This window comes from Heterodontus francisci, chromosome 20 (genome assembly GCF_036365525.1).
Source record: "Heterodontus francisci isolate sHetFra1 chromosome 20, sHetFra1.hap1, whole genome shotgun sequence".
Taxonomy (NCBI): Eukaryota; Metazoa; Chordata; class Chondrichthyes; order Heterodontiformes; family Heterodontidae; genus Heterodontus; species Heterodontus francisci.
Genome location: NC_090390.1, coordinates 40,742,173 through 40,757,111, shown reverse-complemented (window position 1 = coordinate 40,757,111; position 14,939 = coordinate 40,742,173). Strand labels below are relative to the sequence as shown.

At 43.6% G+C, this 14,939-nt stretch overlaps 1 protein-coding gene across 1 annotated transcript in view; it reads right to left on the bottom strand.

Moving 5' to 3' along the window:
• Positions 1-1,938: 1,938 nt before the first annotated feature.
• Positions 1,939-14,939, bottom strand: part of dntt (deoxynucleotidyltransferase, terminal) — a 308,067-nt gene continuing 295,066 nt past the window's right edge. Inside the window, exon 11 of the mRNA XM_068053279.1 lies at positions 1,939-8,105. Coding sequence (XP_067909380.1) covers positions 8,019-8,105 — 87 coding nt within the window. The 3' untranslated portion in view covers positions 1,939-8,018. The remainder of the gene's footprint in view (positions 8,106-14,939) is intronic.

Genomic DNA, 14,939 nt, shown 5'->3' with positions numbered 1-14,939 from the left:
ATGCTTAGATGTGTCACTTACTAACTGATGGCAAGTGGAATTTACACACTTGGCTTTTTTCTATTAGCATTTAAAGCATTTGTAAACTGAGTGGCAGATTAATAATAAAAATGTGCATTTATGAAGACTTAGAATCTTGAAAGTAACAGGAATATTTTTTCATCTAGGTCAGTTTTTGGGGCCCAGACTAGCCACTGCAGATAAAGAAAGATAAAGGCCTGAGGATCGCTCAGAGTGGGACCTGGCTGTCCTTGTCAATAAAGCTAACATGCAGGTGCAGCAAGCAATTAAGAAGGCGAATAGTATGTTAGCCTTCATCGCAAGAGGATTTGAGAACAGAAGTAGTGAAGTCTTGCTTCAATTCTATAGAACCTCGCTTAGACCGCACCTGGAATACTGCGTGCAGTTTTGGTCCCCTTACCAAATGAAGGATATTATTGCCATAGAGGGAATGCAATGAAGGTTCACCAGACTTGTTCCCAGGATGGCGGGACTGTCCTATGAAGGGAGATTGGGGAAACTGGGCCTGTATTCTCTTGCGTTTCGAAGAATGAGAGGTGATCTCATTGAAACCTACAAAATACTTAAAGGGATAGGCAGGGTAGATGCAGCTAAGATGTTTCCTCTGGTTAGGGAGTCTAGAACCAGGGGGCACAATTTCAAAATAAGGGGGAAGCCACTTAGGACAAAGATGAGGAGAAATTTCTTTACTCAGAGGGTCGTAAATCTTTGGAATTTTCTACCTCAGACAGCTGTGGAAGCTCAGTCATTAAGTATGTTTAAAGCAGAGATTGACAGATTTCTAAATACCAGTGACATAAGGGGATATGAGGATAGTGTGGGAAAAAGGCATTGAAGTGGATGATCAGCAATGATCGTATTGAATGGCGAGGCAGGCTTGATAGGCTGTATGGCCTGCTCCTGCTCCTATGTTCCTAGGACTTATCTACAAATTCAGGAGGAACTACCACTGTCTGTCATGCCTCCACATGAAACTCACCTGAGAGAAGGATTCAAGATTGGCCCTCAGATTGAAGCCAGCAGTGGTCATCAGGATTGCTATGGAGCTGGGAGAGAATTGTTACCTAACCTTTCAGTGGCAGCTGTTTGCTAGGCCGCATTGAAGGCCTTTGAGCAGTTCAATTTGGCACAGGGGTTCTTCAACAGGCATTAGGCCACTACTTAACATACACAAGGGACCAAATTCCTGTTTCAGTTACTTAACTTATAAAATGGGCCTGGCAAGTTTAGCAGTGGGCCGAAAGCCTGTGCAGATTGGACATAGGCCATCCCACTGTGAAATTGGTCAGCATTACATCAATTTTACACCCGAGAAACAGGCGCATCATATACAAATTTCAACCCCTTCCACAGTACTGAATTTGTACGAGGCAATCTACAGACATGCATTGAAATACAGACCCTTAATCCTAACATAAATCATTCATTTTTCCTCTGTTCGTATCTGTATTCCATTAATGTCACTTTACATTTTGAATTTTCAACTACTATTAAATAATTTTAGACTGAACAAAATGATGTTAGTTATGGGGTATAAATTGCTAAGATGGATGTATAACCCAATCGTTGTGATTTGTTACTGTAAATGGAGCTAATTACCATAAACTATATTTATTACGAGTCAAGGCAGAACTTGTATTTTTGTCATATTCTGGGCAGTTTACCCGTTAATGACAAATGTGTAAAAAATACATTCAATCTAAAATGTGAAGGATTTTTAGTAAATGCACATTAAGAGACAATATAGAATATCACAGAAAGTCTAAAATGCAATAATGTTTAAAAAATGAAAACTGCAGAAATAGTTCCTTTGTATCAGCCTTATAGCTTTTCCACCATGAATTAATATCTTTGGAACTATTTGAGAGTTATACATAACCTGCTTATTTAGATTGTTATTTCAGTTATTTGGCACAGATATACAATGTATACATCAAGTGCTGATATAATTAATAGAAATTGTGGACGTGTATTCAAAAATAATATTAGCTTTAAAATTTGGACTTCTGCCCACACCATTACTTTCATAATGTGTGATACCATAATACTGAGAAAAACAATTCAAAATAACATATGGAACATTATTAAGAGATCTACAGGACTCTGTATAAAAATGCATGATGTATAAATTCCGAAATATTTACAATATTCAGCATGTAACTATGAGGGGAAAAATCAAAATTTTGAGTTATTTATACCATTTTTATAAGAACTGGTAGTAATGGGAGAAAACAATAAATTATTCTTTAATATGTACTTTGAGGCTTTCCACCATATCCGCCAAAAAGAAATGTATAACCCACTCCCCAAGAAGGCTGCAGATCCTGGGTGAATTGAAATTATCAAGCCTGAGATTGATAGATTTTTATTAGGTAAGCAGATCAAGGGATATGAATCAAAGGTGGGTAAATAGAGTAGATGTACAGATCAGCCATGACCCAACTGAAAGGTGGAATAAGCTAGAGGGGCTGAATAAACTATGCTTTGTCCTATGTTCCTAAGTCTTAATCAGTTTCACAATGCAATGTTGAAGAGTTCAGTAAATTAAGATCCTTTTCCACAAAATAGTTTAATTTGCAGTTTATGTAGTATCATTTTTCTACTGCTGGACACCTGTATTTATACTTCCCAATCTCAGTGGTGACAACTAAAGTTGCACTTGCCTATTTACAAATCAATGTTGTCATGATCTCAGAAAGCTCTTTGTACCTGGACTGAATAGTCCTCTCTCCTGTCTCTCCCATCTCTTTCTCACGGAACTGAAGACCCATTGAAGACACATGAACCCCAAGAGAGAAAAGTCTCCTACAGTGAACAAGGTTTAAGAAGAATACTGAGCCCCAACGAAAAGCAAGACTACTTACAAAAGGACTACAGTGAGCTCAAAGCACAGTAAACAAGAAACTATTTTCATATTGCCTCAAACTTCTCTACTTTATTTTTCTTCTGCTCTTTTCTGTCTCTATTTGTATGTGTGTATTGTGTGTGCATGCTAGCGTGGGCGCGTCGTATATCTGTAGGCATTAACCATATTAGAGTTTAAATTTAAGTTTTAATAAATTTCACTTTTCTTCTTTAAACCTAAGAAATCCTGTTATGCTCATTTCCTTGCCGTATAATTGGAAAGTGGTGAACAAGGATTCGCCAAGGGGGAGCTCAAAACACAGTGGGCTGGATTTTACGTCGGGTGGATGGGAGCTGGCCATCGACATAAAAGTTGGTGGTGAACCCGCTTCTGCCTAGCCCGGGGATCCATCCCGCATTTTACGGGTCCTCGGGATTTAACTATTCCGAGGCGGGACTTCCACCCACTTGAGGGAGGAAGTCTCGTCTCAATGAACTACCAGCCAATCATCAGGCCGGCAGCTCTTAGTCACAGCCCGCGCCACAGGTAGTGGTGGCCACTGCTGGGACTGCAGCCCAGCTGAGGACATGGAGCCAGGACTGCAGGTAAGTTTGGATTGCCTCGCCGGGGTAATTGCTTGGGCCCCAGCGAGGCATGGGTGGTCATTTGGGGGGAAGGGGGGCGTCTTGGATCCTGGGGGTGGTTGGGGAAGTGGGGTGCTCTCAATCGGGCACCTTGTGCCCGTTTATCAGGGCCCCCACTCCCCAGGTCACGGAGAGGCCGACAACTCTCATTGGGCGGTCTTTCCCGGCTCTAGGATGCCTGTTTGCCACAGGTAAAATCCCCGTGGAGGAGGGCGAAAGCACTTAAGTGGCCGTTAAGTGGCCATTTAGGGGCCTTGATTGGCCTGGGGTGGCCGGACCGTTTTTCACTCCCCCTCGTCCTTTGTAAAGTGGGGTGGAGGCAGGAGCGGGTCGGGAAGGCATCCCAGAGCATCCAGCTCAATTTTACGCCCCCCCTGGCGCCATCTGGCTCGCTGGGGTGGAGGAAAATTTCGGCCTGTGTGTTTAAAATTAAATCCCATAACAATAAGACCAGGTGAAGACAGTAAAAGACCCCTGGACAGCTTTCTCACGTGGTTGTAACAGGAATTTGGCTGCTAACATTCCCGATTTTACCCACAGACAAACAAGAGAAATTGAAGTGGGAAGCCAAATTGATCCCAATCAAAAAAAGAGCAATATTAATACAGGTTTTCTTTTAGTTATGTGTTATTCAATACTAACATGTCTGCAAATGAAGCGTGTAGCTCTCCAAGCCAGGGTGAAGTAACTTGGGATAAGTTAAAAGCAATGTCTATGGAAGAGCTGAGAAAAATGGCTGAGCAGTGTGGGATCACTATACGTGACAAGGCTAGGACGTCTGAGCTCCTAAGGCTGGTGGCCAACCATTTTTCCCTTGAATCTGAAGATGCAGAAGCAGTGTTAGAAGCAGACCCAGAAAGGGTACTGCTAGAAAAGTTACAATTGGAACAAAGGAATCTTGAATTAGAGGAAAAAGAAAACGAGAGACAGGAAAAAGAGAGAGGCAGGAGAGGGAGAAAGAGTGAGCCTTGCAAAAGGAACGTGAAGAGAATGAAAGGCAGGAGAGAGAGAGAAAGAATATTCCAGAAAGAATCCAAAGAAAGAACGAACTGAAGCAGCTTGAGTTAGCTAGGGGTTGACAGAGTAACTCCAGTGAAAGCATGGCCAATGTGAAGGAGCAAAATTCAGGGCTGGGTACAAAATTGCTAAAACTTGCTCGATTAATTGCAAACTTCAATGAGGAAGATGTGGAAGTATTTTTTGTGTCTTTTGAGAAACTGGCAAGGCAGCTAAAATGGTCTCTCTTATTGCAAAGCAAACTAAGCAGAAAAGCCCATGAGGTTTATTCCTTGTTGCCAGATGACAGTTCATCAAATTATGAACTGACCAAAAATGCTATCCTCGGGGCATATGAATTAGTACCCGAAGCCTATCACCAAAAGTTTAGAACCCTCAAAAAGGAAGCTAATCAAACTTATCTGGAGTGTGAAAGAAGTAAGCAGCTGGCTTTTGGCCAGTGACTGAGGGCTCTTAAAGTAAAGCTCAGCTATGAGAATCTCAGAGAAGTAATCCTGCTAGAGGAGTTTAAAAACTCTCTTCCACTCTCCAGAAAGACCCATGTAGAGGAGCAGCGGGTTTAGGGAGCCCAGCAAGCAGCTGTTCTGGCCGATGAGTTTGCTTTAATTTATATAAGTCGGTTTCCCAGGGGAGAACCTTTCCTAATCACCTTTACAAATCTGAAAGGGACAAAGGATGGGAAGGTGATAGAAGCCCAGGCAGTCCTGGAAGAGAAAGGAAAGCAGGAGACACAGGGGGCCCTCCTCCAACCAAAAGGGAAGGTGTTGTGAGCAAGAGTGAGACCTGGAGACCTGCGTGCTTCCATTGTAATAAAGCAGGGCATTTAAAAGCTGACTGCTGGAAACTAAAGGGAAAACTGCTAGGGTTAATCAGGGTATACCCGCTCAGTGAAGACAGGACCCTGAAAACACAGAATAAGCTGTGGCTTTAACTGCAGTAAGAGTGTAAACTAGGAAGCTTACTACAGCCAGTGCAGGAAAAGTTAATAGGATTCCTGAAGGTTATCAGGGTTTCGTGTCTGAAGGGAAAATAACCCCATACCGCTCGACTGGGGCAAGCAAGCCCATAGTGATTCTCAGGGACACAGGGGTGATTAGATCCCTTTTACTGGGAAAAGGCCTGACCTTTCCCCCAGAGAGTGAGGTGAACACCAAAATGGTGGTGAATGGTATTGGAGGGCAGTCTAGTTTTGGGAACAGTGACCGTAGGGATTGTCCCTAGTTTGTCTGTGAACAGGGTTGACCTGCTCCTAGGTAAGGATCTGGCGGGGGTGAAGATGGTAGCGCCACCCCCCTCCATTAGTGAAAGAAAGACTGCAGGAAATTCCCTGCAATTTCCCTGAATGTGTAATGGATCAGGCCATGATCAAACCAGCTCCCCCAGAGGAGACTGCATTGGCACTGCAGGCAGATGACCAGGAGGTCTGTCTGTCTGAGACTTTCTTTGGAAAGTTAGGAGACCCAGGGAATGAATTAAATTGATTTTCCCTCGGTGAGGCTCAGCGAGCCAAACCAGTATTGTGAGAGTTAGCACACACTGCCCAGTCTGAAAGTGAAGCAGAGGGAATCCCTGACTGCTACTATTTAAAGAATGAGGTACTGATGAGGAAATGGAGTTCTCCTCACAGACCTGAGGGCAAGGAGTGGACAGTAGTTCACCAGTTAGTGTTGCCACAGAGGTACCGGGGAGAAATATTAAGAAGGGCCCACAAGACTACAGTGACTGTACATGCCGGTATATGAAAGATCAAAGCCCACATAAGACAGCAGGTTGACTGGCCAAAACTCCACAAAGATGTGGTGGAGTACTGCAAGAGTTGCCACATGTGCCAGGTTGCGGGGAAACCCCAACCTACAGTGAAACCTTCACCCCTAAGTCCTGTACCGGTGTTAGGAGGACCCTCCAGCAGAGAGCTGGTAAACTGTAAGGGACCCCCGCCGAGAACACAAGGGAACAGGCAGGCAGAAGGCTGGCAAAAGTTTAGAAAGAGAAGGGGAAAAGGTAACCAAGGGGGCAGGTTAAAGGAAGTCCGGGAGGAATCCCGGATGCAAACCCCTACTGTATGGTCAGCCAACCCCACATCCTCCTTAATAAAGGCAGACTCTAGAAGCACCCCATCAGAGTTGCTAACAGCATTTACAGGAACCTGCAGAGACAAAGAGAGACCTCTAGGGGGCACAGAAACCATGAAGGGATGCCCCACCTAGTTGAAGTGCCACAGGAGAATGCAGTCAAGTCTACACAAATACCTGCAGTTAGGAGTGTCCCAGAGAACAAAGGGGAGATTAATAAAAAAGTCCTCCCCCAAGTCAGAGGAAAAGGGAACCAGCCTACCCCTGAAATCAAAAGCCTTTGCATTACTCAGAGAGTTCAGGATAGACCTGCCACTCTCCTAAAACAAAAGGGGGAAATTAAAGCAGCACTGGCGCCCAGAAAAGACTATTCTAATAAGCTTTAAGCTTGATGAATGAATGGAAATGAATAAGATAAATGCATGGTTTTTCTTTCTATATCTTACATTTCTCTCAAACCTTGTAATGAAATGCGCTATTTTTTTTCAAATTGCATTTCATTCCCCTGAGTGTGGAGGTTTCATGCAAGCCCCTGCCTGCCAAGACTGAGGCACAAATTATTTTGCCACATGAACATTAAAACTTAAAATTGTGGCTGGGAAGAAAAGAGGGCCTATCACAAGGAATTGCCAAGCCCCTGACTGGAAAGACATTTGCATGCTAGCAGACAGTGTTGGAACAAGGGACCCTGTCCTTGCTTCCCCAATACACAGAAGAAGTGGTCAGACCAGTTTAGTCACATGGCTAACTGACTGTTGGAGTTTTTTGAATTTGAACTTGCTGGGAGAAAGAACTCAGAAAGCTCTTTGCACCTGGACTGAAAAGATCTCTCTCCTGTCTGCTCCCATCTCTTTCTAACGGAACTGAAGACCCATTGAAGACATGTGAACCCCAAGACAGTAAAGTCTCCTACAGTGAACAAGGTTTAATAATACTGGGCCCCAACGAAAAGCAAGACTACTTACAAAAGAACTACAGTGAGCTCAAAGCACAGTAAACAAGAAATTCTTCTGATATTGCCTCAAACGTTGCTACTTTATTTTTCTTCTTTTCTGTCCCTATTTTCATGATAGCGTGGATGCATCGTATATCTGTAGGCGTTAACCATATTAGAGTTTAAGTTTTAATAAATTTCATTTTTCTTCTTTAAACCTAAGAAAGCCTGTTTATGCTCATTTCTTTGCCTTACAATTGGAAAGTGGTGAACAAGGATTCACCAAGGGGGAGCTAAAAATATGGTGTGTTTAAAATTAAATCCTGTTACAATAAGACCAGGTAAAGACAGTAAAAGACCTTTCTCACCTCGTTGTAACAATATGCTTTAAAAAATCATCAAATTTTACATGAAAATTCCCTTTTTCCTCTGTCAAATTCATAATGAGTGAATTCTATTGAAGATTAACTTTACACTTCTGTAACTTATGCATTTCTTTCCCACGGTTCAATATATTCCAAGTCCAGGTGAGCAAAGATTTCTTCCTCAGTCTTAGCTTCAAGAAACGCCTTCTGTAAAAGAGAAAAGAGAAGAATTAAATCAATAGATGATCAAATGTTATCTGGCATGCTGCATCAGCCATGCTGATTATGCTTTTTTAATAATGGTTGCCATGAAAAGCAACGAATTTCCATTGCTAATAAGTACATGGGAGAAAATGTGTCAGTAGTTCTGTTTAATTTAACTTCATTGTTAATTCATGTTAAATATTTAATATTGCCCTATGATAAATAAACAATTGTGGTGTTTTAGTGTGGCGACCACACTCTGGAAGTGGTTCAAGGGTTCACTTACCTAGGCTTAACTATCACCAGTAACCTGTCTCTCAATGCAGAAATCAACAAGCGCATGGGAAAGGCGTCCGCTGCTATGTCCAGACTGGCCAAAAGGGTGTGGGAAAATGGCGCACTGACACGGAACACAAAAGTCCGAGTGTACCAAGCCTGTGTCCTCAGTACCTTGCTCTATGGCAGTAAGGTCTGGACAACGTATGTCAGCCAAGAGCGACGTCTCAACTCATTCCACCTTCGCTGCCTCCGAAGAATCCTTGGCATCAGGAGGCATGACTGTATCTCCAATGTAGAATTCCTCGAGGTAGCCAACATCCCCAGCATATACACCCTACTGAGCCAGCGGCGCTTGAGATGACTTGGCCATGTGAGCTGCATGGAAGATGGCAGGATCCCCAAGTACGCATTCTACAGCGAGCCCGTCACTGGTATCAGACCCACCAGCCGTCCATGTTTCCGCTTTAAAGACGTCTGCAAACGCGACATGAAGTCCTGTAACATTGACCACAAGTCATGGGAGTCAGTTGTCAGTGATCGTCAGAGCTGGCGGACAGCCACAAAGGTGGGGCTAAAGAGTGGCAAGTCGAAGAGACTTAGCAGTTGGCAGAAAAAAAGGCAGAAGTGCAAGGGGAGAGCCAACTGTGTAACAGCCCCGACAACCAATTTTATCTGCAGCGCCTGTGGAAGAGTTTGTCACTCTAGAATTGGCCTCTATAGTCATTCCAGGCGCTGCTCCACAAACCACTGGGCGCTTACCCATTGTCTCTCGAGACAATGAGGCCAAAGAGGAAGGTATTTTAGTATAAATCATAGAGGTAATTTTGTGAGTCCATACACCCTGCATGGAGTCTCGTCCACTGACAGCACATCTGAAAATTCACCTGTGCACTGTCCATCGGTTTCTGACCATGTTTGAACTTCTAATATGTGAGGTCAGCTAAGGGGCTTCTTATCACCAGTGCTGACTTGCAAAATTACCCCTACCATGTTTATATCATTCCAATGGATTAGACTCAACATAAAAATACCACACCATTTACCAACACCCATACGCAGCAAAATGTCAAAAGGTGTTTAACAGTTTCTATAACAGACAGAATAACCAAACATATCACTGCAAGCAACAGGCAACATCCTATTACCAATCATGTAATGTGACAACACCCACCTGCTTATGTTATAATACGATTGGTATGAATTCAGCGTAATGACTCCTGTCAACAATTTCAATGGATTTTCTGCAGAGGATGTGAGCGAACACTGAACATCAGTGAGTTAAGACTGCTCAATTGCCAGACACAAAAAAAACTATTGTAGAAAATAATTGGTACAATGTCATTAAAGAGAGTGTCATAATCTATAATTCTTGAAACAGTTCCACTGACTTTTGATATCATTTCACCCATCAGTTATGCTGCTGTCACCGTACCCATTTCTATATTACAGCAGTCACCTGAACAACAAAAGCATTGTACATAACGTACTGTATTATGCTGATATTTAGGTTATGTAGAAAACTATTCAGAGATACTGGGGAAAGTTTATTTTTCAAACTGCTTCAAAATGGAATATTTGCAGGTAGATGCACAGAGCTTAGATAACGTTTTAACTCCATGTTGCTATTAGAAACACATAAGCATACATCATATGATATAATGCTGAGTTTTAATAGAATTTAAAGAACCAGAGTTTGATTTCTTTGACTTTAATTTTCATTTGCTTATGAGGGAAAACTTCCACAAACATTTTTTGCTTGTTTTCATAATCTAGTAATAAAGTTAAGGTCTCATCCTACCTTCACCAGTGAATTTCCAGCATGTTCCATTTTAGGGCCATGTTTAAGAGAATTTTCAGGAGGTGTAGCCGCTTAGGGGAATGCTCCTTGCTTCTATGAACTGAAGGGTACCCAGCATTAACCTGCATTTCCCCTTAACAGATGCTGTGTATTCAGACCCCTTTCAGGTTTATTTCAAGATTCCAGCATTTGCGGTGTCTATCTTTTGAGTTGTAAGGTTTAATTATACAAGAACACAGGGCTGAATTTTCATCCCGAGGCAGAGGCAGCTTTGGAGGTAAGTGTGACGGAAATTTCTCGTTACTGGCGCAGGCCATCCATCTTGAGACACCCTTGCGGTCGCCCATCTAAATCGACAGCGTCTACCTCTCCTGGCCACCCGAAGCCTCTGGCACTCTCACTGGGCCTCCCAGCTGCTGAGCCCGCCATCCTTAATTGGATGGGGCTCACACAGGAGGCTTCTTAATTGTCTGCCCACCTCAAAAATCTCCTCCAGGGACCCGCCATGACCACTTCAGTGTTCCCGACCCTGAATTCAGCCTGGTGTCGGGATTCGGACCCCAGAGCTAAAATTCAACCAACAGTATCAGCATGACTCAGTAGTAACACTTTTACTTGAGAGTCAGAAGGTTGTGTGTCTATATCCCACTATGGACTTCAACACATTATCCAAGCTAATGCTTTGTGTAGTACTGAGGGAGTGCAGCATTGTTCGAAGTGCAGTCTATTGGATAAGAATTTTAATCAAGTTGGATGTACCACCAGCTCTGAATTGTTCTTGTCATCTTCTGTTTCCTTCTCCCCTCCACCCAAAGCTGCATTTTGCTGCGGTCATGATCGCAACCCCTGCTCCCAATATAACCCCCACCGATGCCACAGACCTTTCTCCTGCTTTGCCAGCCCAATTGGCAATGTTCTCTCCCACAGCTAATTCTTATAAATATAGGCGTGAAACGTTTATATAATGTTCACAATCACAAATCTTTGACAGTGGCAGCCAAGTTAATCAGGCTGTTAAAAAAAGCATCTGGGATACTGGGCCTAAAGTACAAAAGCAAGGAAGTTGTGCTAAATCTTTATAAATCACTAGTTATGCTCAGCTCAGAGGGTGCAGAGAGGTATTGCTAAAATGGTACCAGCTTTGCGGAAATTCAATTAACTGAAGAGACTGGAAAAGCTGGGGTTGTTCTTCTCAGAGCAGGGAGGATTAATCATAGATTGGAATTATGAGGGGTATTCATGAAATGTTCGAGATCATGCCAAGTTTTGAAAGAGTAAATAAGGAGAAACTTTTTCCACTGACAGGACGATTGGTAAGTAAAGGACACAGATTTCAGGTAATGGCAAAAGAACCAAGGAGGAGATGAGTTTTTTTTTAAAGCAGTCAGTTGTTATGACCTGGACTGCATTGCCTGAAAGGGTGGTGGCAGCAAATTCAATAGTAACTTCCAAAAGGAAATTGGATATATACTTGAAAATGAAAATATTTGCATGACTGTGAGGAAAGAGCAGGGCATGGGACTAACTGGATTGGACTTTCAAAGGCACGATGGGCCGAAAGGCCTCCTTATGCACTACAACAGTCTATGATTCTATAATAACTCTATATTACATATAAAATTAAATGAAATGAATAAAACGTATATAGCTGCTGATTCTTTTAATTTTGTGAGTGCCACCTTTAATATTGGGAAACCATCCTTAACCCTGCTTTACATTCCTCTCCCAGCCTCTTATCATCCTGTGCCCCTGCTCCTTCTCTTTCACCCCACACTGCTCTGCCTTCCTCTTCTAGCTTTTAGATTTCTGCATCATAGTCCTTGCCAGCTCCAGTCCAATTAGTCACCACCCTGTATCATAGAGTTATCAACCCCCCAAGATCATCTAGGAGACCGTCAAAATGGATGCTCAGTCTCCCGTGTGGTGCTGCTCATGTCCTAAGAGAAAAGTACTTCTATGCTCTGATTTGCGCCTGCACTTCTCTAATGGCCCACACTGTCAATTCCTTCCCTGATCAGTCAATTCCTGCCGCCCAGCACCATCCCTATCTGCTTCCTTGGAGCTGGAGGCACTGCCTACCACCAGATTAAGTGATTCTCCGCTACAATATCCCGTGTGGCTGCCCATACGTTCTAGCTAGTTACAGCTAGCCATTTCACAGGAAGGAGGACCAGCCATGAGCCATGCAGCAGCCGGACTTGCTTGGTTTATTGTCATAAGCTGGCAGGACGTTCCATATTTGGTTCAGGCGTCAAGGAGGACATGATCTCCAAATCTAAGCACGAGTTCTTCGATGATGAATTTGCAAAAGGAATATTGGATTCTTCAATATAACAGAATATGCATTGCCATCCTTAAGCTTGAATGTAACACCATCATACTCAAATCAGTTGTTTGCCAATATAGCCTTCAATGGTAGTTTATTTTATTAGAGATATAGCACTGAAACAGGCCCTTCAGCCCACTGAGTCTGTGCCAACCATCAACCACCCATTTATACTAATCCTATTACCCTCTCATATCCCCACCTTCCCTCAATTCCCCTACCTATACTAGAGGCAATTTATAATGGCCAATTTACCTATCAACCTGCAAGTCTTTGGCAGTGGGAGGAAACCAGTGCACCCAGCGAAAACCCACGCGGTTACAGAGCGAACTTGCAAACTCCGCACAGACAGTACCCAGAATCGAACCCGGGTCACTGGAGCTATGAGGCTGCGGTGCTAACCACTGTACCACTGAGAGTTATTAGCACTCTAACCAAAGCACAGTCATCAAGCTATTAAGTATCAAGCTTATTTACCTGAAGACCGGAGAGGCAGTCAGCGGACCTGGGAGGAATCAAACCCAGGCGGCAGATATAAAAATCAAGGCCCTTACTTACCTGAAGACTGGAGAGGCAGTCAATGTCGGCGGCTGGGTTTGAAAAGTAAAAAAAGCCTAACCATGACATCATGGGAAATCTGTAAGCTGATTAGTTGGTGAGTAACAGCTGTTAGATAATGCCTGTAAATAGCTTAAAAATCAGAGAAAGAAAATTACTTTTTTTAAACCCTCAAATAGGTACCATATTAGCCCTACTAAGGTTTTAGTTGGTGTAATTTATTAGTAATTACTAATTAGAAAGTGTTGTTTGGACAGAGTGTGAGGCTGTGAGTTGGTGCGTGAGGGACTTCACTGACAAGGGGACAGAGGTGCTCTTTGGTCTCTTTGGTCTCTTTTCCTTTCTGCCTTTTCAGCCTTCACAGGACAGGGGAAGAAGTTGATTGGCAAGTAACTGGTAAGTTATTCTACTTATTACACTTATTACACTAGCAATAATTAGTTTGTAAAGCTAAGTTATGGTAGGGCAGCTTGGCTAAGTGGTATGTGGGAAGTCGTGGACGCACCATGTGTCCTTGACAAACACATCTGCAGGAAGTGTCACTGGCTGCAGAAGCTTGAGTTCCTGGTTTTGGACCTCGAGCAGCAGCTGGAGTCACTGTGGCGCATCCATGAGGCAGAGAACTACGTGGATAGCAGTTTCACTAGGTAGTCACCCTGGAGCTTAAGAGAGCAGAGGCAGAGAGGGATTGGGTGGCTGCCAGACAGACAAGAAGGACAAGGCAAGTAGTGCAGGAGTCCCCGCAGGGCATTGCACTTTCTAACCTGTATTCAGTTCTGAGGACCGATGGGAGAGAGGCTTCCTCTGGAGAGAGCAGCGAGAGTCATGACTAGAGCACCATGGGTGGCTCAGCCGTGCAAGGAGAGAGGAGAAAAGACAGGAGAGCAATAGTGGTAAGGGATTCTATAGTTAGGGGAACAGACAGGTGTTTCTGTGATCACAGACGCGATTCTAACCCTAACCCTAACGTGTTGCCTCCCTGGTGCAAAGGTCATGGATATCACCGAGCTATTACAGAGCATTCTGCGGGGTGAGGGTGCACAGCCATAGGATGTGGTCCACATTGGTACCAACGATAGAGGAAGAAAGAAGGATGAGATCCTGCAGGCTAAGTTTAGAGAGTTAGGAAAGAGATTAGCGAGCAGGACCTCAAAGGCAGTAATCTCCAAATTACTCCCAAGGCTATGGGCTAGTGAGTATAAACATAGGAGAATACACCAGATGAATGCGTGGCTGGAGAGATGGTGCAGGAGGGAGGGCTTCAGATCTCTGGGATATTGGGACTGTTTCTGGGGAAGGTGGGACCTGTACAAGCCGGACGGTCTATACCTGAACAGGACCAGGACGAATATCCTTGCAGGAAGGTTTGCTAGTGCTGTTAGAGATGGTTTAAACTAGATGGCAGGGGGATGGGAACCTGAGGGCAGTTTCAGATAGGACAAATTCAGGGCAGGGAACAGGAGGCAGAAAATTAGCGAGTGACTCTGAAAGACAGAAGAAGCAAACGTTAAAACGTGCAGCACAGGAATTTGGCAGTGTTAAAAGGTATTTATTTAAATGCAAGGAGTATAGCAAATAAAGCCGATGAGCTGAGGGCACAGAGAGACACATGGCAACACAATATCATTGTTATAACAGTAAAGTGGCTTAAAGAGGCGCAAGAATGGCAGCTCAACATCCCTGGATATAGAGTTTTCAGGCAGGGGGATAGAAAGATTAGAGAGAGGGATAAAAAGGAGGGGGTGTAACATTATTGGTTAAGGAGTCAATAACAGCTGTGAGGAAAGATGATATGCTAGATGAATCATCCAATGAGGCCATATGGGTTGAGCTCAGAAATACAAAAGGGGCGTCCATACTACTAGGAGTGGACTAT